General features: G+C 38.0%; 1 protein-coding gene across 2 annotated transcripts; it reads right to left on the reverse strand.

Moving 5' to 3' along the window:
- Window positions 1-232: 232 nt before the first annotated feature.
- On the reverse strand, window positions 233-21,031 carry SLC25A46 (solute carrier family 25 member 46; the record flags this gene model as incomplete). 2 transcript variants are annotated; one of them, XM_079702402.1, is made up of 8 exons in its annotated part: window positions 233-811; window positions 5,165-5,222; window positions 6,457-6,513; window positions 14,054-14,154; window positions 14,608-14,685; window positions 17,089-17,146; window positions 17,963-18,005; window positions 20,554-21,031. In XM_079702402.1, 8 exons carry the CDS (start codon window positions 20,843-20,845, stop codon window positions 233-235), a joined length of 1,266 nt encoding a protein of 421 aa, XP_079558528.1. The 2 variants fall into 2 exon arrangements, with proteins under 2 accessions (XP_079558528.1, XP_079558529.1); XM_079702403.1 differs by having other exon boundaries at window positions 20,518-20,845.
- Between the last annotated feature and the right edge of the window lie 1,953 nt (window positions 21,032-22,984).

Below are 22,984 nucleotides of genomic sequence, written 5' to 3' on the forward strand. Positions count from 1 at the left end.
TTTAATTCATATGAGTGTCTTTATTCAGTTTTCAAATTTGGAATACCTTGAATCCAAAATATATACCAATAACCTTTTTAAAAAGTGAAGAGTCAATATAATCAGCATGAACTTTTTCTACCAGTTTCACTTTCTAATCCATTTCCCACCAACGGTATTTCACTCTTATCCCTCATAATTTCATAAGAAAGTATCCAGATGATGTCTTTCAGACTAACCAGGAATCTAAATCTCAAACACTATTTTGAAGAAGAGTAGAGTAAATAATCTTGGTAATCTGTAAAACAGCTGCGTGCAGTGTGTACTGTATTACAACAGCACCAAACCCTTTATAAAAACCAAGCATTCCTTCTTCCTGCCTTATGGTATTGATACAGTCTCTCATTCCCTCATACTGTGTATTAATTGGAAGCACTTCATAGCCAAGGTCTGTATTGTCAATTATTGTGCGTGTTCCTTGAATGTGAAGGCGGTGCAAAACTGTTTCCAATGGGTAAAGTATAACATCAGAGCAAAGACTGGCGGCAAAGTTAGCAATAAGCTCTGGAAAATAAGCATCCAACATACTCTGCACCGGGCTAGTGCTCTCAGCTAGGTGGCTATTGTAAGTCTTTCTCTTTAGAATTAGCAGGACAATCTTCTGAATGACTGAGCTAATGATGTAATGAAGCACCCCATGCAGCACCGTAGGAAAGACCAAGGAAAGAAGCGGAAGTAGTCGTTTGCTGTGAGGCACTCCCAAGCCTATCACTCTTCCAATTCCTTCTTTAATACATTCCAAAATTCCAGTATTGTCTCGAATTATCTCACTCTGAAATGAAAATGATGAAATGAGTGAAAGTTAACATCTGCTTATTCTGCCACAAAGAAGGATTCTTTCTAGGTCCCTTTTAAATCCTAATTTTCTGACTAAAGAGGAAAAACATCAATGGTTTGCAAACTTCAAATGTTATCTAGGCATTAGATTCTTTTTTCAAATAAAATTTCACAGAACAGATAGCAGTGAAGCTGGGAGCTATTCTTATTGGGGGAGGGAAACGGGAAGAGATGTGGAGGGTGACACACCTGGTTTCCCCACCCTCAAGAACCTCCTTAGGACACATTTTGAAATGCAACAAATATTGTACATGACATTGAAGAGGTAGCACAGTGCTTGGAGTTCTTAAGCATTGCTTTAAAACCCACCTCCATTATGTACTTACTGGTAATGTGACCATGGGCAACTTACTTAACTTCTCCTAAGAGTCAGTTGACTGTTCTATAAAAATGGAATTAGACCTACCTACCTTTTATGCACAGAGTTGCTGGGAGCATTAAATGAAAAAAGGCCTGGTACCCAGAACACACTCAATAAACATGAGTCATTATCATCTGCCTTGTCTCTGCTTTTTTACAATTATGGGGATATGTATAAGGAAGTTTGTGATACTGGTTACAGAGGCATGGTCAGGCAGAAAAGGAACAACTAAGAGGCCAATTTGGCTGCAGCAATGACTGAAGAAGAGAACAGCAAAAAATGAAGTTAAAAAGGTAGTCAGGGGCCACACCATGCCACTGTGCAGACCTTGGCCTCCAGTCAGATGGGAAGTGACTAGTTGGTTTTAAGCATAAGATGGGTAAGATACAATTTATGTTATACTGGCTGTTGTGTAGAGGAGAATGAGAGCAGAGGCTGAGAAACCAGTTAAAGATATGATGGTGGATTGGACTAGCAGGTAGCAAAGGAAATAAAATGCTGCAACTGTGCTTTTATCCTAAAATTATAGCCAATAGGAATTACTGGTAGATTTGATTTGGGGTGTGAAAAAGAGAAGACAAGGATGACCTCAAAGCTGTTGGCCAGAAGAAGTGGAGGAATAGCAGTGCCTTTTACTGAGTTGGACAATATTCCTGGGGTAGCAATTTGGGGGAGAAGATCAAGAATTCAGAAATGTTAAGTCTAAGGTGTAAACTCCAAGTGGAGTTTATAATCTAGACTACAAGGAAAAGGTCCGAGCTGCACGTACAAATGTGAGAGCTTACAGTGAAGAGAACATATTTAAAACCATGAGACTAAAATGAGCTCACCTAACCTAATCCATTTACCTGCCTCTGGCCCCCTTCCCAGTCCAGTTTATTTTTAATACAGCAGCCAAATAGATCCTATTAAAGACATATGTTAGATCATGTCACTCTTCGCTCAAACCTGCCAAAGACTCTCCATCTCCCTCAAAGTAAAGCCAAATTATTACAGTGATCTTCAGTGTCCTGTGTGATCTCTCTCCCTCTTACCTCTCAGACCTCATCTCCTCTTGTTCTCCCTTCCTTAGTCAGCTTCAACTGTATTGGCCTTGTTTTTGCTCCTCAAACACATAAGATATAATCCTACCTCAGGGCCTTTGCACTTGCTTTCCCTCTGCTTAGAATGTTCTTCTCCCAAATATCCATGTAGTTCTTATGTTCAGACCTTTACTCAAATGACTTTTGCTTCTAAGAACTTTCCTGATCTTAAAAAAATAGTAACATCCCTTGCTACCCATTACACATCTTATTTCATTTCCTTGTTTTATTTTTTAGCACTTAGCACCATGAAGTATCCCTTTGTTTATCTTGTTTATGTCCGTCTTCCCCACAGGAATGTAAGTGCCATGAGGGCAGAAAGTTTTTGTTTGCTATGTTATCCCCAGGGTCTATAACAGTGCCTGATATAGGTTAGCACTCAATAAATGAATTTAATTCATTTATTTAAAATTTAAAATTTTAAAATGAGCTTTAAAAAAATTTAGCAGTTAAGAAAGATTAGCTGAAAGGTAAAGTCAGTAAAAACCTTGATTTAATACTATGCTGAGAAGTCTGAAATTGATCTTAGAGAATATGAGTCAACGTGGATCCTTAATCAGCAAAAGAATATAAGCACTGCAACTTAAGAACACTAATCTTGCATGAATATGTAGAATGGACTTTAAAATGCAGGAAACAGAACAAAGATTCTTAGTAAAGACAACAGATCACTAGGAAGTTCATATTGAAGAATGGTGGTGTTCTTTAGGAGATCTATATATAAATGTGTATTTTTCAAGGGAAAGACTGTTCTCAAAGAGATCTGAGCTCCCCAGACAGGCAAAAAACCACTGAACATGGTAGGGAGAAAGAAGCTGATGTAACAAGAAGGAAAGAGAATGGTGGCCTATCAGTGGGGAGGAGCAGACAATCTCAGATACTCCCTGAAGTTAGAACTGAGAAGGCATGATGGCTGATTGGTTATGAAGGATGAAAGAAATATGAAAATCAAGACTTTTGTAATTTTTAGATTCATATAAAGGTGAGAGTTAAAAGGATTCATGCAAGTAAATGAGTTCTCCAGGACAGTGAATATGGGATACAAAGCAGAAAGGGTCAAGGATTGTGCCTCGGAGCTACAGGAGAAGAGATGGTGAGAGGTTACTAAAAGAAAAGGAGGATGTTCAAGAGAGCAGAAATTGAAGGAAAAAAAAGAGAACTAGAAAATCAGACAAAAGGAGTCAAAAGGAGGTGGTCAGCAGGTGGAACCTGGGGCAGAAAAAAACAGTGCATTTGGGTTAAACAAAACAAAACAAAACAAAATGAACATATAGTGAGCTGGGCACTTTACATAAATAATTCACTTAATTTTTATAATTCAGTTAATAAAATACTACTCCCATTTTATGTATGAGAAAATTAAGATTTAAAAAAGGTTAGGACATCTGCTTAAAGTCACAGGTCTAATTTAAGTAGAGAAATGTGACTGTGATATGGGTCTGCATAAAGTTAAAACTTGTTTTCCCCCAATATATCACGCTGTTTCGTTGTTTTCCTTAAATAATTATCTTCCTTATCTATAAAATGAGGCTATGTCATAAAGTGATAATTCTGCAAACTGCAGCCCCATACAAAGGTTATATCCTTTCACATTGCCAAATGCATGGGGATAGGAGACAATATTTGGGTAGCAAGATGTTAACTTCAGTTAATAATTCTAAAAAATAAACACATAAAAAATCAACAGTAGGTTCTGCCCCCAACCCACCCTCAACTGAATCTCTGCCCTGGGGTTTGAAGGCAAGCAGGTAAATGTGAAACACATAAAGGACTTCCTTCCTCAATTTGTGCCGCGCTCCACTGCACTGTGTAGTGAAGCGAGAAAGGTCTGTGATGGTTCTGGAGTTCCTTCACCATTTGGTCCAATTTGTATTGTAATAAGTCAATGTTTCTAAAGTTGTGCAGGAAGATGGGGTCATTACGAGTTTATGCATGAATACAGTTTTTTCTGCCTTTAAAAAAAAAAAAAAGAAAAGAAAAACAACGATATGGCCAGAAAAGCAATTAAGTGGAAAAGAGTAATTAGAAAAGGAAAGGCTGATCCACTGAGATTTTATAGAGAGGAAACTCATGAGCGCTGATTATGACAAAGAAAAAATATGCTAGAGGATCTGACGTTGGAGACAGAAGACAGGTGGTAGACAGTTAGTTGGATTTTGTGTACAGGGTAAAGTTAAGTTAGCTCTCTTACAGTTTTAAATGCAGGAACGGTATGTGAGAAAGTACATTAATTCGATGTACTTGAAGTGCCACCATGTGGTTAGAAATAGTGAAACAATTTAAAATGCTAGCAGGAGATTGCTTTCGCTTTGTAGTATATACTAAACACCATAGCATCAAATGTTCCTTAAAAGGCATATTTAAAAAGACTGCTGTTAGTAAACTACCTATGGGGACTACCTTCTCACTGTTAGGATGATTATCCATCATGTTTTATGTTCAGGTAATTAGTAATTTATTGTCTGATAAGCCATAACTATTTGAGTTATTAAAAAGTTGGAGAAAAAAACAAAAACAAAAAACAACCCTATAGATTTTTTTGTATTCAGAGCAGGTCATAGGCTGGGTTCTGAGATATCTGAATGAAGAGTACAGTATCCCTTACACAATGCCTGTGTAAGGGATAAAAAGAATTAAAAGTGTGAAGTAAATCTGCAAAGGAAACAGACACACCAGCAATGTGCCTAGTATATAATCTTTGATATATGTATGGTATCTGAGAAAAAAATTTTTTTTAGAAGGATACTGTCTTAAATTTTTCTGTTAATACTGTCAGACATACACAATATACTGAATATTCCAAAAACATTTTTAATTAAAAAAATGACAGGAAAAAATAGCTCACCTGTACTGTTTCGATTAGACTTGCTGAATAAAAAGGCATTGCCACTATATAAGTTAGGCTGTAGAAATTAAAACAAACTTATCAGTATACTGAAACAAGATGCTTACACTAAATTTTTTAATATCTACATTAATACATCAACATAATTTATATTCAAGCTTGAATAATATCTTCAAGGTTTTTAACTATTAATACCTATAGCCTAAAGATACTTCAGAGACCTGTAACGTAAGATGCTTTACTCAACAATTAGAGATGAAAAATTAAGTATTAATAATAACACAGTGACAGCCTGTAAAGAAAATTATTTTAAACCAGTAAAATGTAGGCTTGTTTATGATTCACTGTTTGGACGTCTACCTGCACATAGCTAATGTACCTGTAAATCTGATACCTAAAATTTAGGTTGAGGGATCCATTCCATTGCTTGCCTTTTTAGTGATATCTGAACAAGGCTACTGTTCTGCTATTGTCCTATCTATTATCATTATCCATTCCCAGATTTCCCACCCAGCAGAGCTAAGCCAGTCTTCCATGGTAAGTGAAGTCCCCTTTTATTATTAAAAAACAATATTGTACAGCTTTGCAAAGTTGCCTCCTATTGCCACTATTTAGATATAGTAATATTACAACTTTGCAAGCCTGCAAAATATAGTTATTTAAAATAATGTCAAGGTGGGACTTACCTAACCCTATGGGCCAGGTCCTGGCAAGTAGTGGTTTTCAAGGTGAATGGAACATCACTAAGTAATAATGTGCTGGAATGTCCCACAGAGGGAGCCAGCAAGCTGGGGGTTTTCCAATTCCCAATCTTAAAAAAAAATTAAAAAGTGAAGAGTAAAATTCTAATCTATAAAAATGGTCAGTGTTGTAAAGTCACTAAGTGCCTTTAGGACTACGTTTTAATGACATTAAGGTTTTGAGTTTACTCATCACCATACAAATATAAATTTGTATGTCTGCTTACTAAGAGAATAATGATAATAATAATGAGTAATAATTTTCCTAGCAATTCAGGTTTAACAAGTTGAAGATCTCTGCTAACTTCCTAAGAACACAAAGAAAAATTAGGTTGTGATTTTAGCCTTTCAAATTAGAAGGGTTATTTAAAAGATAACATATATTTCAGGATTTTATTCCTAAACTCTATGTTACTTTTCTGATTAAGTTCTAGTCCCATAAATATTTCATTGCTCTACTTTCCTTCACTTTGTTTATTTAATAAGTTTTTCAGTTCTAATACTATAAAAATGGATGTAAATTTCAATATAAATGCTGCTTTTGATACTTACGATTTCAGTAGAAGGTGTTCTCCTATTTGTTTAGGATTCCATTTATGTGAAATCTCCCTAAAAAAATAAATAAAATAAAAGCCATGTTTTTAAAAACATCTTGAATTAGCTTAAGCTTTAAAAAAGTAATCAATTTTTAATTTTTTTTAACCTGTGGGAGAAATATATTCTCATGCTGAAAATTTTCCTTTTTGGGACCCATCAAACAATTACAGTGGGTTGAAAAGAGAAAAAACATAGAAGGTCTTTCTGTATGTACTGACAAAAGGGGATGACAGAGGAGGAAGAGTTATAACTGATTATAAAAATGAACATGAGACATTAGATAAGATACAAAAATGATAGACTGAGGAAAACAATGGACAGGGAAGGGAAAGGGAAACAATAAAATAGGATAAAGGAATAAAAAAAGCTTTAAAATGTATGTAAGAATGAGAATTAGAAAACAAAACAAAATTAAGTAACTGTAATGCAGAATGACACATACATTTGTATAGCCCCTAATTTTCAAAGTGCCTTTACTTATTAAGATGACATTACTTTTGTGACCTTTATTATATTCTATTGTCTTTTTTAGCTCCACTATATGCCAGGCATTGTGCAAAGCACTCTGCATAAATTAGTTCTAACCCTCACAATGAACCTGTAACCCCCAATTTCATAGATGAGGAAATCGGCTCAGAGATGGTTCATAACTTACCCAAAGCCATGCAACTAGTTAGCGGTGCAACTGGGTCTAAACCCTGGTCCGTATGACTTCAAGTCTATACTATCTGCCTGTACTGCCTCTCATCTCATTTGATACAAGAAGGAATCCTGTGAGATAAGCAGAGCAGGTACTGTCCTATTTCTTTTACTTACGAGAAAAATAAAGGTCAAAAAGATCACAGGGATATGTTCAAAGGAGAGAGGCAGAATGCCAGGTCTGGAACCAAGGTCTAGGACTGCGTGCTTCCTACCATTTAGGTTACCTTTGGAAACCAGAAAAGAGAGAAGAAAAAGGAGAGAGGCAAGCTGAATGAAGAACAAAAAGGGAGACAGTTGTATCAAGAGAAAAGTCAAAAAGGAGAAAAGAACATGGAGAATAAAAGTGAAAGTAAAAAGGAGGCGGTGGGCGGGGGGAATGAAAAGACAGACAGAGGGTATGGAAGGGCGGGGAGGGGAGGGAGGAAGGCAGAGTAATAGAGAAAAGGAAAATGTAAAATAAAGGGGAGACTGGCTGCCACCTGTTCCCCTGATGACACTGGCACCCATGTACCACGGCCACAGCAGGAACCTGAGAAAAACATTTTCTATTTGAAATGAGTAAGTATGACAATCATAAGGAGACAAAGGAATATATTTTATACTAAAAAGGTAAAGGAAATTAATCACTGATAATGTAAGTGCTCTAAAAACAAACTCAGTACACTTATGGCATGGGTGGTATGTGAACTTTTCTACATTTTTCTAGGAGACTGAAAGGTCTGCAGAGAAACTTGTAGACAACAGAACAACCATCTCTGATTCATATAAGACCTTAGAGAGTGTTCTGAGTCACATTCTGATTAAGATAATACCAGAATACTATATGAGGCCTGAACAACTATCAAAAACTACAGCTGGAATGACATTTAATGATTAAGACGAAAACTGTAAAAAAAAGATTAGGCTACTTAACTTACTGACAGTGACTTTATGATTATAAAACAATGCTAAATATGCTAAAATTTTTGTAAATATGCTAAAAGTTTTGTAAATCTTCTGGGCACTTCTATTACTGTTACTATGGCCTCAGAAAGGGTTACCACAGGTTACTATGACATTAAGTTTGTGCACTCCATTAACATTATGGATAGATGGGTCTGTGACCTGCATTTCTGTAAGGACTGGGCCACCTTTCCTTTGAATACTAATTACTGCTGCCGGTTCATAAGATCATTAGGATTAAGGTAAAAAGACTGAAAAAAGAAATTTAGAATCAAGTATAAAAAAAAACCTGAGGGCTTCCCTGGTGGCGCAGTGGTTGAGAGTCTGCCTGCTGATGCAGGGGACACGGGTTCGTGCCCCGGTCCGGGAAGATCCCACATGCCGCGGAGCGGCTGGGCCCGTGAGCCATGGCCGCTGAGCCTGCGCGTCCAGAGCCTGTGCTCCACGATGGGAGAGGCCACGGTGGTGAGAGGCCCGTGTACCGCAAAAAAAAACCAAAAACAAAAACCTGAGATGCTCTTCCTGGTATCTGCTTTCTACTCCTTTATAAAATGTGTAAATCTTATTGCCACAGCTCTAGAAATTTAAATTAGCACATTTAAATGCTTCAGGAAAAAGGGTAGTGTAAAAATCTACTTGTGATTAAACCTTTTTATATTTCACCATCAAATACCAAAATATATAAGTATATTTAACTCGCTATTTTCACAAGCAAAAACTGCCCTTCAAATGAGCAACAAAATTAAGTGAAGTGACTTACTTTTTATCAAAGTTTTTCATTTGACAGACTAACACGCATACTCCCATGCATATTCAATACACAAAAGCAATAGAATTTTTAAATAACGCTCTATTTATACAGTCCTTACTTTCCATTGCCTCTTATTTTCCCGTGCTCAAACAACTGCCCTCTTAAAAAAAAAAAAAAAACTTCCCTCAATGTAACCCAAGCCCCTCATCTTCCAGCTCCTTCTCTTCATCTCTCCTCTTCACAGAGGACTGTCTAAACTTGCTATTTCCATGTCCTAGCTTCCCACTCACCTCTGAACCCATTCCAAATTGGCTTCTACCCTATTATTCTACAAAAACAGCTCTTGCCAAGGTCCCCATAACCTCCACATCACTAAATCAAATAGGCATTTTAAGGTTGTGCCTTATTTGACCTTTCAGCAGCCAACATGCACTTGTGTTCTTCCCTCCTTCTGGAAGCACTCCCTGCCCCTGTATTCCACTATCCCATACTCTTCTGGTTTTTCTCCTCTCTTCTGGTCTCTACTTTTGACTCCTTTGCAGGGGCATTTTTCTTAACTCAGCAACCTATTCTGGAGTTCCTAAAGGCTCAAGTCCTGTTCTTTTCTTACTATATAAGTTACATTCCTTCCCCAGGCAATCTTACCCAAGATGATGCTTCAGAACCTCCCAAATCTATTATCTTCAGTTTAGACTTCTCTCTGTGTCAAAATGAACTTGTCCAAAGTCAAACTTATAACTTTTCTTTCTTATTCTTAGACTCTTTTACTGTTCCCTAATTGAGAACTTAATCAGAAAGGAAATCTATTGAATTGGAGAAAGAGTTCATTGTATTTAAAATGGAATGTGTTTAAAGTCAGTGAATTCAGAGGAGTCATTAGGAGAAACAGACAACATGAGGAGAAAACAGTACTGGTACAACTACAAATGTGAGATGAGTCAAACTAAGCTGGAGTTCAACTAAATGGATTCTGTGAGAGACTGAACTATACAGGTAGCCTTGGTTAGAGGTGCTCCTTATGCTAACGATTTGAGAAATGCCACATGAAAGGAAAGGGTACTTCAGGGTAGAGCAACACAAAGTCTAACTCACTCCACCTGGGGGAAGGTTTGGGGAAGGATTTAGGAGGGATCTGAACAGTAGATAAAGAAAGAGATCACAGATGATGATCCTGGGCTTTATACATTTTTTTAAAAAAACCTAATAGGGGCTTCCCTGGTGGCGCAGTGGTTGAGAGTCCGCCTGCCGATGCAGGGGACACGGGTTCGTGCCCTGGTTCGGGAAGATCCCACATGCCGCAGAGTGGCTGGGCCCGTGAGCCATGGCCGCTGAGCCTGCGCGTCCGGAGCCCGTGCTCCGCAACGGGAGAGGCCACAACAGTGAGAGGCCCGCTTACCGCAAAATAAATAAATAAATAAATAATAAAATATAATAAATACTGAGAAACTATAATGTGATCAGATCACAAATTCAGATGTGATCATAATCAGTATAAAAAAATATTGGTGAATCCAGACTGTCTCACCTATTGTACCTAGTGATCACCGTGAACCTCAGTCTCAGAGACCCTAGAGCTCATCCTCCTCAAGTGGTAACTTCTGTGAAATGCTTTGGGTTTCTGCTTCAATACTGTGTCTGCTATGACTTTGTTTTCCCCCAAGAAAAGTCAACCTTGCCCAAATAAGTTAGAATTAAAAAAAAAAAAAAGAATGTTTACACTGTATGTCTGAGAATGGCTTTATTTGACATCTAGTTACACAAGCCAAAATCCTAGAAGTCATCCTCGACACCTTGTCTATCATCAACCAACTTTAATCCATCACCATGTTCCATCAATTTTACCTAAATATATCTCAAAATCATCCATTTACATCCATCTCAAAATATACCATCCTAGTCCTAGTTACCATATTTCTCACCTAGATTGTGATAGCTTATGAACATGTATCCTTTTCTCTACATTGGTCCTCCTTGTAATCTTTTCATCTCCACTTACAATGACCCTTTAAACACATAAATCTGATCATGTCATTGACTCCTGCTTAAAACTCCTCAATATTCTTAAAGTGGCGTACAAGGCCAAGCACAGATTGGCTCTTGCTCTCCATCCTGCTCTATGAGCTCAAACCCTGTGAGTCTTCCCTCAATTACAGGAATTCTCCACATTCCCCCTGCCGCATTGCCTCTGCACCAACTGGTCTGTGTCTCCTGAATGCCATTCGGATCTCAGCTTAAGTGTCATTTTATTAGGGACACTGTTCCTAACACTCTAATACTGTCACAGAACCATATTTTTTTCTTTTAGAGAACAAGCCTCAGTTTGTAATTATTCATTCATTAGTGGGATTATTTTACTTAACGTATGTCCCTTACACTAGATCCCAAGTTTCATGGTCACAGGTACCTTTTGTTTCTTCTCCTCACTATATACCTGATTTCTAACACAGAACCTAGCACATAGTAGGGACTCAGGAAGTATGAGCTAAATAAATAAATGAAGTAATGAGTGAGATTTACCACAAAAATTTAACCCAAGTAGAATACCACAAAGATAACCATTTCTGTCTTCTTTAGTAAGATTCAAAATGACCAAGAGACAATACATACCCACACAACTGATGTGTCTCTATGTCTACAGAGTAAGAAAGTTAGATAATAAAATTTAACAAAATTCTGTGCCCTCTCATTCCCATTTCTCTTTTCCCTTCCCTTCAACCTGAAGTTAAAGTTACTACTTCATCTCTGCTTTAGAGAAATGGTGTTACTTGCCTAAGGTCCCAGAACTAAAAAGTGGAATAGTCAGGACCAACAGTGTTCTGACTGCAAATACAGAATGCTTTACTCTTGCCGTATAGAAATTACTGAATTTTGTTAAATTTTTATAGAATTTTGTGTTTGTGGGAGAACTTCAAGAACATTTGATGACAAGTACTAAGTTTTGATCTTATCCTGTGATATGAAAAACAATGGGGTGAATAAAGTTAGCCAAGGGCAGAAATTCAGATTTTTTTAAGTATGAGAGGAGAAACTTAGCTGACAAAACATTTTTTGTTTTCTCTGTAACACTCAGCAAAGCTGTGTTAAAGGTTGCACCTTCAACTACCTCACACTTCCTTGTCAATCCAAAAAATTCACCCTGCCAGGGGCCAATTTTGGAATAACAAACCACTCGGTCTTTAACTCCATCCCTGGGACTTACTGTTGATACAGAAAATCACAGAGTCCTTCCAAATAGCACCTAAACAAATTTATGATCTCCAACATTATCTCTTAACATTATTTTCATGTATTCCTTGTAAGGTCCCCTTTCTGCTACTCATAGCTGTGACTGTCTCAAATGTCTATCATTGTTCTTATGCTCTATCTAAATAACCCCAGTACTCATCCTTCTTTCTTCACCTGTATCCTGTTTCAGAGAGAAAATATACCCAGAATCAAACATTCCAATTTCTCTACCCTCTCCCTCCAAAAGAATCTACAATTCTGATTCTCCTCTCTTGGCTTGCAGGCCACTGTCCTACAGCTTACTGCTCTTGTTAATTTTTTTGTGTGAACATCTCTTACTGCTCCCCTCTATTACCTCTCCTACCACACACACACACACACACACACACACACACACACACATGCACTCACACATCGCCCAGGATTCTGTCCTTGGTCCACTCTCTGTCATCTAGTCTACACGTCCTCCTTAGGGAAATTCATCCATCCTAAAGCTTCAACTGCCACTTTTGTGCCATAACATTCAAAGCTATGCCTCCAGCTTCAAATTGTCTCTGAGACTCTGATCCACAGTTCCAACCACTACTCGGCACGTCCCCCTAGATGTCTTGCATGAATCTCAAACTTTATTTATTTATCCAAAAACATTTATTTATTTATTTATTTATTTATTTATTTGGCTTCATCAGGTCTTAGTTGGCAGCATGCGGGATCTTTGTTGCAGCGCGTGGGCATCTCTTGTTGTGGCGTGCGGGCTTCTCTCTAATTGTAATGCTCGGGCTCTAGTGCATGTGGGCTCAGTAGTTGCAGCACGCGGGCTCAGTTGCCCCACAGCATGTGGGATCTTAGTTCCCTGACCAGGGATTGAACCCACGTCCCCTGCATTGGAAGGCGGATTCTTAACCACTGGACCACCAGGGAAGTCCCTCAAACTTCATTTATTGACAGTTACATTCCTTATCTTCTTTCCCACTACTCTTCTTTATGAATTCTCCAACTCAAATCCAATCTAGAAATCTGTCACTGCTGCTAATTCACTCTCCCATAATCCCATTCCCAGTCTATTACCAATTATCTATTATACTTTAGAAATGTTTATCCAGCTCCTCCCTTCTGTTCTACTACATAGTTCAGACCCTTCTCCGTCTGGCCTAGATTACTGTAACAGTTCTCCGTAAGTCTCTGTCTACAACACTCCATGTTTTAAAAAATCACTGCCACTTGAGAAATCCTTGATCAAAGAACCCATATATTAAACAAAAAGAAACAATCCCCACCTTAGATTCCCAACTCCATAGACAATAAAGCCTAAGTCACTTACAAAGGCAGAACCATGCTTTAGTCTAGCACTTCAGCCTCTTTTCATGTTATTCTACTCCACACATGCCCAATATTCTAAGCACAAGACACTTATCACCTGGATCTTCCACCTTCCATAAAATTGGGCATGCTGTCACCTCTACTTGCTCTCCTTCTCTGCCAAGTTATTTCCTACTCATAATTCCAGATCTAGCTCAGATTTCAAGCTGTTAAAAAAATCTCTGCCAATAAATCCACGCAGTGTCCCCTGCACTCTGAAAGGGGTTTGTTTAATTACGGCACTAATCACGATGTACTAAAATTTGCTTACATGTGTCTCCTTCACCAAACTAGCCACTTAAATAACAGGAATTGCTCACATACTCAGGTTTGTTCCTTAGTTGATAATTGTTGATATATAGCAGTAGGGGCTGAAAGAGCTCAATAGATATTAGACCAGGAAGCATTTTCTTTATCACATACTAATTCCATAAGATATAATTAATTATTTATTCTCAGTTTCTTCTCTTAGCTACTTCAGGCAAGTTTTCAAATTCAAGGTATTTTTAGCAACTATCATATTTTGTCATATATTTAATATGAAGTTAATCTGAGAAAATGCCAAAAAGGTACCTCGGTAAAGGTGTGAATTCACTGATTATTCCCTCTGCTCCAAGTGTGACTCCCTGAACAATAAATGTACTTCCCATTCCTTTCCAAAGAGCCCGTGGTCCCTAAAATGAACAAAATTTATGGTTATTTCTGTTAATGCCTAAAAAGGAAACCAAAAAAGGTCTTAATAAAACTTGATATTGAATGTTTACTGGTATTTTCCAGTAAGGCATTATTCAAAAGGACATTTTAGTAAAGAACTACAGCTAAAGTAAGTCCTATCATTATTTTAATATTTGTTGGGTGGCCTACATTTAGGTGAAGATAAACACTCCAATTAATTAAGTATCTCTAATATGGATTAAATACCCCTAATATTTCATTAATTTTGGCAAAGGTGTGAATTTACTGATTATTCAGTGATATCAAGAAGATGTCATTATCATGTTAAGTTAGTTTTAGTATGAGTTACAATATCTTTAATAACTAAAAGGAATTATTGTTGCTTTAATTATTACTAAGGCAAAATGGCACATTACAAATAACTTTAATAGAATGTACAGACTAATTCTCACCTGAGTTTTGTTGAAGCTGTACATAATATTGATGACTGTAAATGGAGTGAGATGATAATGCCGAGCATGGTAATTAACCTGTAAAAAAGATATTTCATGATTATTTTCTGTTATTGTCTCGTTAAGAAATAAAAAGTCATGAAAGATACAGTGAGTCATAGCATAAATGAAAGTTCAATTCTAAAGTCAGCATAAATTACACATAAGCAAAATTACTCTTTAAAGTGCTTTAAATAACTTAAAAGTACAGTACATGAGGTTATACAAATACAGCCCTGAAGACCAATGTGCGATATACATAGTAATGTAGAATATATAATAAAGAGGGCCTTGGTGTTTGATATTTATGTTTCCTTAAACACCAGAATTACGTTCAGTGTGGCAAAATGCTCATGCCATTAACACATAGGAACCACGAAGAACTCAGGGAACAGCAGATTCCTGTCTACCAATGGCAAGCAATAACAAGCTACAAACAACTGGTAAATTATGAAATCAGTATAGGGGGTCAGAACTAATACTTATTAAGTGAAATAATAAAAAATAAAGTAACAGAATGCATCGTACATTCTGAAGGTATTATTTACTAAAATGTTTTTAAAAGTTCCTCATATATAAGTATACACTGGATCACAATGTGATATTGTCACAATGTAAAATATATGCCTGAAATTCACTGTTCTAGTGTATGTAACACTGTTAGGGCTATTTAAATAGCTATTTCTCTCTATATGCTTACTTTTTGGTGCTAAGCATAAACAGCTTAATTTTTAACTATTTCTATCTTGTCTAACTCAATTTTCAAAGAAGATAAGTTATATTATAGGAGCTTTTGCCAGTGTGGTCCACTAGCCCTTAAGGGCCTCATTACCCTTTCAGGAGATTGACAAGTTCAAAATTATTTTCTTGATACTAAGGCATCATCTGCCTTTTTTATTGTGTTGACATTTTCAGTAATACTGCAAAAGCAATGGTGGGTAAAATTACTCACTCCATAGCATGAATGAAGGCAGTGGCACCAAACTATATTTTTGTACTTATTGCATTCTTTATCTGACTCATAAAGAGGCAAAAGCCACTTTCCCTAAAGAATGCCCTTGGTGAAGCAGTAAGACACATTTATTTTATAAAATGCTGACTCGAGTACACATCATCTTTCTCATTAATATTCTGTGTGTTGTATAATGAAGATGGCTGTCATAAGGAAAAGAACTTGTCCGATGGAGTTGTGAGCCTGAACTAACCACTTTTTTCATGGATCACCATTTTTTTCTGGAAAAACTAACAGAATATAGTTATTCACACTTGGGACAACATGTTTTTAAAACTGAACAAAGTGGGCTTGTTGATTAAACAACAACAACAACAACAGTATTTGTTGCCAGTGATAAATTTGAGCTTACAAGCAAAAATTATAATTCTGGAAAACCTATATCCACTATCAAGATCGTATGAAAACTGAAACACTTTTCTGGTGAGACTGGTAGCAATTTTAATGATGGTGGTCTTTTGATACTGTAAAATCAACTGTCATAACATTTAGATGATCTATATAATTCAGTAAATCAATATTTTTCAATTAATCAATGCATGATGTAACAGAAGCATGCATGCATAAAAAATCTATTCAAGGGCTTCCCTGGTGGTGCAGTGGTTGAGAGTCCACCTGCCAATGCAGGGGACACGGGTTCGTGCCCCGGTCTGGGAAGATCCCACATGCCTCAGAGCGGCTAGGCCCGTGAGCCATGGCCGCTGAGCCTGCGCGTCCGGGGCCTGTGCTCCGCAACGGGAGAGGCCACAACAGTGAGAGGCCCGCGTACCGCAAAAAAAAAAAAAAAAAAAATCTATTCAACATGAAGTACAAATCAATAGATTTTAATGTAACAGGGTATAAAAAGTTAATTGACGTGGTTTCAGCTTTCACATTGCAAATAACTTTTAAAAAGTTACCACTTATTGAGTTTTGATGTAGTATCGAAGAATATCTGCCAATTACCTCTTGTTTCTTTCAAAAACAATTACCTCTTGTTTCTTTCAAAAAAAAGTGTTGCAACAAATTGACTACAGAAGCAGTGTGAAAATCTGGCTGCCTTCTATTATGCCAGACATTAAAGATATTTTCAAAAAAGTAATAGTGGTTTTTCATAAAAAGGCTATTTATGTCAGTATCTAATGAGTTTATTAATACTTTAATGAATTAAACATATATATATATATATGCATAAATTTTTCCAGTTTGGGGTTTTGAAATGGCAAATATTGATAGATATAATCCATATAAACAATTGTTCTTTGGAGACCTCAATAATATTTAAGACTTAAGAGCTTTCAAAGACCAAAAAGTTTGAGAACTGATATATTATAGATTTTGGTGCATGTCACATGGGATAATGGTTACATGGTCTCAGTCATTTATCTGAGGTCTGTACTTCAAATCAGGGTTAGGATTACTGTTTAGAAAATCATAGAAAGTACATTTACCTGACATTGGCGGCGTAGAACAATGCAGGGATGGGCCAGTACATTTTCTGTAAAAAGACTATAAAATAATAATTTATAACATTTAATTTACAACACATATAAATCTGAATTTATTCTTGAAGAATCATGCATTATTTAAGTTATGCATTTTTCTTAAAATTAAAAAAAAAGTTTTCAAATGTCTAAACATGTTTGCAAATCATTGTACCAATAACAAGATTCAATATGAAAAAACTAAAGCCAGATTTGCAAACTGGTGAGCAAAAGCAACACATATAATATTAATATGTACAGTATAAAGACAAAACTACATCTTGTATGCCTGATATGGAAAACTTCTTTCCTAGACAATTTAAATGCCCCTTTCCATTTCTTTCAGAGGATGTCCTATGAACAAAGTTCCTATCAGAAGAGCCATCTGCCCTATAAATTCTGTAAATTTTGGTTTTGATGTACTTTGCACTTAAGTTATATGGATTTTAACGACCATGTAAGTAAAACCTAGATGCTATGTTGCTAAATATCTTGTTATAATTCTAATATTCAGCAAAAAGGTTCAACGCACAATTACTTTTTTTTGAAAGGGGAGACAAGATTAGATTTTATTTTATTCTTTGGATAGACACATGAAACTTCTTACAATATTCCTTACAAAATTATTTTGTGTTTATAAAATTGAATGACTATTCTCTATCCTTACTGAGGGAAAAAATCAAGTTATTGATTTTAAATAATAATTTTTTTCTGCAAAATATTTTTCAATATTTTAACTACTGCTCTAAAGAAAGCAATACTAATTACCTAACATTATAAATTACATTAAAGAAAGAACTTTAAATAAAAACTTGAATTAAAAATCTTTAGACAAAATTACCTTGCAAGTCCAATACCAAATCCAGCAAATCTATTCAGCTGTTCTAAAACAGAAGGAATAAGATTACTCATAACCATTATTTAGGTTTACTGTGAAAACAACAAAAAGTATTTTCTTTTTAACATGATATTCATTTAAACTCCATGGACCAAAATCAAATTCTGATAGGGGCCAGAGAGGCCATCTGAGGAAGTGAAGAGCTCTGTGGAGGCTTGTGGCAAGTTGCAAGGTGTAGACCTTCTAAAGGCCCAACTGCTTTTCAGCTCCAATCCATTGTTGCCAATGGGACTCTGAGTCCAAGGTTTCAAAGCTGTGATTTTTCTAGAGATATTCTCATTTTTATATAGCATCTTCCAATCTTAAAATACTAGCAACTATTTTAAAAAGCGTTAAAATGTTGTGTGGACCAAATCAAACACATTTGCAGGTAGAATCTAAGGGCTACCAGTTTTCAACTTCTGACTACAAATAATTTAAAATTTTTTCTAGAGAAGACTCTGACTGATACTTTCACCAACTTTACCTCCCATGTTGTAAAATTCGTCCTTCACTGTTACTGATGGAGAGCATCTATGTTAAGCCACTAGTTGCAAGCAAAAATACCCATGAAAATTATTAAATTGAAAGAGCACTTAGGGTAACTGAAATGGGTAAATAAGGCTCTCGTCTCTATTTCTCCAAGTTTTAAATACTTTGATAGTAGCTGCTTAATTAGGTCTCGGTGATAGACTACTGCGTCCATATGCACTATAGCTGATGGCATATCTATAGTCTTATTAGAAGAGTTTACAGCTGGAAAATTCCTATGCATATGTCAAAACAGAAAATAAAATCTTTTTCTCCTTAACTGGAAAACTTAAAATCATAATGGTGAAATATCATAACCCCAAGAGGCCATTAAATTTCAGCTATAATACAATATTCACAAGGGATAATTTTTCTCTCATCCTCTTTTCTCTCTCCCCTCTCTTCTCCAATCCCTCCCTCTCATCTCTGCTCTTTTGAATGAAGTAATGCCCTCACTATTCCCTGACAGACAGAACAAGGTCACGTAAACAGTCTCTGGGGAAACCACTTGGTTCACTATTGCCTTGAAAAATGTGCAAGGTAGAGAGAAGCTCCTTTTGCCCAATTAAGATACTTCCCTTCTTTCAGCTTTTCCCTTTTTGTGTGTGTACAGGTCATCTGCTAATATTAACAGAAAATACCACTGACATTTTCTGGAAGGTGTCAGGAAGGTTTACTATTGTTAACTGTGTAAGTCTCTCAGGCTTCTATCCTCTTTGCAAAGTTATTCACCAGCCTCTAAACTGCTGAAAAAACCCCCCACAAAACCCTGGTTATTAAGAGCTCCTCCTCACTGTAACCATCAAAGCATACATTATGAAAAGATAAAAACATCAGCTTTACTGCCTAAGAAGGTAACTGTGTAGCAATCGTACATGCATTTTCAATCATTTATAACTTTCCAGCACTCCTTCTGGGACCTGTAGGAAAAAAAAAACTAGACAGAGTGAAAAAACTAACTGTATGACACTGTGTAAGTCACTGATCCTCCTCCATCTATCCTCACTGGATGACATTTGAAGTCTATTCCTCCCAGTAACCCAAATCAAATAAATATTACTGTATTTCCAAGTCAAAATCAAAGAAATGAGAATACAATTTATGTCTGGAATATACATAATATTTAAGGATGTAATCTATTATTCTAACAATTTCAGGAGGATGGGAAGATGCAGGCATTATTTCCATTTTACGAATACAGCAGATGTTGACAATATCTAGATCATACAGTGTTGAAATTAAAACAAGTCTTCTGACATCCTACAGAGAATAATTATGTCTTGATTCCAAAGACTTATCTTGAAAATCTCTTAGTGATTTTGACTTTTTAGTGGAGTTAAGTCAGAGAAAGAAAGCAGGAGGTGGGAAAATACAGGGGTAGTTTGGGGATCTAGAACAGATACAATTACTATGAGTAAATGGAAAAAGGAAAGATGCACATTTAGCCTATTGTGTGCTCCATACTGTACTAGGCATTACTCACACCTCATTTTTTGACACTTATAAAACCCTGAGTTATTCTTCTACACACCTTAAAGATGAGAACACTAAGAAATCACAGAGGTTAAGAAAGTCTCTCAGCTTTTAAGAGTGGTAGAGGCAGATTTGAGCCCAAGACTGCCTTTGCTGGAAATACTTCTCTTTCCTTCCACATTTCAAGGAAATACAGCTGTTGGTCAAGTAGGCATTTTTCACATGATTCCCAATAAACAGTAAATCATTTCCGTCTTTCTTGATTCAGGTCATGGAATGTAATACGCCAAAACCCTCCGAAATCCTACCATGCAGACCACAGCTAAGTCAGTCGTCTTCTTTTGGAGGTGATCCCAGAGAAAACACTGGTGTGAAGAAGCGGGAGGAGGCCCGCTTCGGGGGCAGAGGACTAAAGGAGGGCACAGGGTGTGGCGCGCGATAGGCCGGGAGGCCCGGGGGGCGGGACCCTCCGCGCGGCTTCCGGGGTCTGCAGGACCCGTGCTGCGGCTCCCCACTCCACCCGCCCCTACCGTGCGCCCCAGGTCCCTCACCGCTGCTCTGCCCGGGCACGCTGCCGCCGCCGCCGCCGCCGCCGCGGGGAAAGGGTTCCTCTGCTGGGCCCTCGAGCGGGGTGGAGGGGGCGGGCACACCGTAGGGCGGGCTCTTCTCGCCCCAGTGCAGGTTGCGGCTACCCGGGATGTCTGGGGGAGTTGTCACCCAGTGGCTCAGGTCCGACGCGGAGCTGAAGGACCTTGCAGGGAAAGCGCCGCCAAAGCCCTGCTCATCCCGGGCACCACTCCGATAGCCCAAGCCATCGAATCCGTCCGGGCGCCGCGGATGCATCGCAGACGGGGCAGGATGAGAAGAGCCCACCCGGAGCCCACCACCCCTGGGGCCACGGCGACCTCGGGCCACACAGCTTTTACTCCTCGGCAGTCGCCGCGTCTGGGGAAATTCTGACAACCGGAAGTCACGTTACAAATCCGGACGTTCGGGGAGCACGTGATCGTAGCCTCTTCCGGCGGCCATTAGAGACACGGTTGCTAAGGTGACGCGGCAGAAACTCTTAAAACTGCGGCCCTTAGTAGGGAGTGGGAAAATGACTGTGAGGTTAATGAAACACAGTACTGAGAGATGCTGTGAGGGAATTGGGGCAAGAGGTGCGGCCTGGATGAGAGGAGGTCGAATAAAGATGTTTCCTAGAGGGAGTTGACGCGTGGATGGAGCTGACGCCAGAAATCGGATCTCAGCCAGAAATGCCCCGCCCCACACAAAGGCCCCAGGTCTAGCTCTTTTATTTCTTCGCTGGGCTGGTGTCCCGCCTGCCACGAAGGAGATATTAGAGGTTAGAGTTGCGGGATGTTCGTACATCTGGCTTTGCCTCCCGCACTTAGCGTTTTGGGTAAAATCTATTGAGAGATCTGGTTCGGCCCAGTGAACCCAAAAGTATTGTGGACGGCTAGAGCAAGCGTTAGAATAGAGCGTCGCGGGAGAAAATCCTCCTCTTCCCCTCCCCTCCGCAATCCACCCCAAGAATATAAACTGTTCTCCGGGATTTAGGAATTAAGCATTTTGCTTTTCTGAGGCCACAAAATAACAATAAATAGTTTTCTGTAGCTTTTTCTTTTTTTTTCTGCTGCATCTAAATCACTCAGGGTATTTAAATTCAAAGCGATACCGTTCAAAATCGAGACCCTAGTTAAAAAATTAAGAGGACTTCTAAAGAGAGTCTCCTACTACCTGTTTTCATCAGCTCCATGGGCTTTTCTGGCAGCATCTCTCTCCCTAGATCTGTACGAGCCTAACATGGGTTCTTTCTGTGTCCCTTCTGACCCGTTGGACTCCCAGGATTCTGAAGGCTTTCGGAAGAGAACCCTGACGCACTATTCTGAATCTTCCAGAAGCCAACCGTTTTTTTGTTTTTTTTTTTTTTTTTTTGCGGTACGCGGGCCTCTCACTGCTGTGGCCTCTCCCATTGCGGAGCACAGGCTCCGGACGCGCAGGCTCAGCGGCCATGGCTCACGGGCCCAGCCGCTCTGCGGCATGTGGGATCTTCCCTGACCGGGGCACGAACCCGTGTGCCCTGCATCGGCAGGCGGACTCTCAACCCCTGCGCCACCGGGGAAGCCCGACATTCTTAAATTGAGTTGTAATGTGGCTTGGGCAAATGTATTGAGTCATTTCCTTAGTAAGTGTATCCAGTATTACTCGAGTACTAATACCAAATTACTGTGTACCTAATATCAAATTAGTTACTGGACGTAATAAAAATATTTCTGTGTTCCTTAAGAATGATTGGTTCAAGATTGGGATTGGCTCAGGTCCAAAACGTATTGTTTATTAAAAGAAGGAGAAAAAGGCCTTTGTGTGTGTGTGTGTGTGTGTGTGTGTGTGTGTGTGTGTGTGTGTATACATACTTATATAAAAACAATGGCATCTCACAATTTCACATCTACCTCAGTGGAGAAAGGATGAGTTATTAAAAGGAGGACAATTGGGTAGCCACTTGAGGGGAAGAAACAACAGCCTCACCTTACAGCTTACTCCCAGATGAATTCCAGCTGTAATATATATATTTTTTTCCTTTAGTTTTTAAAGATTGAATATTAGAAGAAAATAATTGGTGAATATGTTTCAAATAGTGGATTGGGAAACTTTCTAAAAGTGACAGCAAAAGTCAAAAGCCATGTAGGGAAAGAGTAATCAATCTGACCATATAAAATTTAAATTTCTACATGATAAAAAAGTAAAAACATAATAATCAAAATTTAAAGACAAACCACAAACTGGGAAAATTACATTTTAACATGGTTTAGACAATGGGTCACTTTATTGTAAAAAAGAGCTCTTACCAGTAAGGAAAAATTAGTAGAAATGTAAGCAAAGGACATGAAGAGGCAATTTATTAAAAAAAAGAAATGCAAATGGATAATAGTTACATGAACAAATATCTGCCCTCTAGTAACTGAAGAAAGGCAAATT

The sequence above is a fragment of the Hyperoodon ampullatus genome (genome assembly GCF_949752795.1).
Source record: "Hyperoodon ampullatus genome assembly, chromosome: 4".
Taxonomy (NCBI): Eukaryota; Metazoa; Chordata; class Mammalia; order Artiodactyla; family Ziphiidae; genus Hyperoodon; species Hyperoodon ampullatus.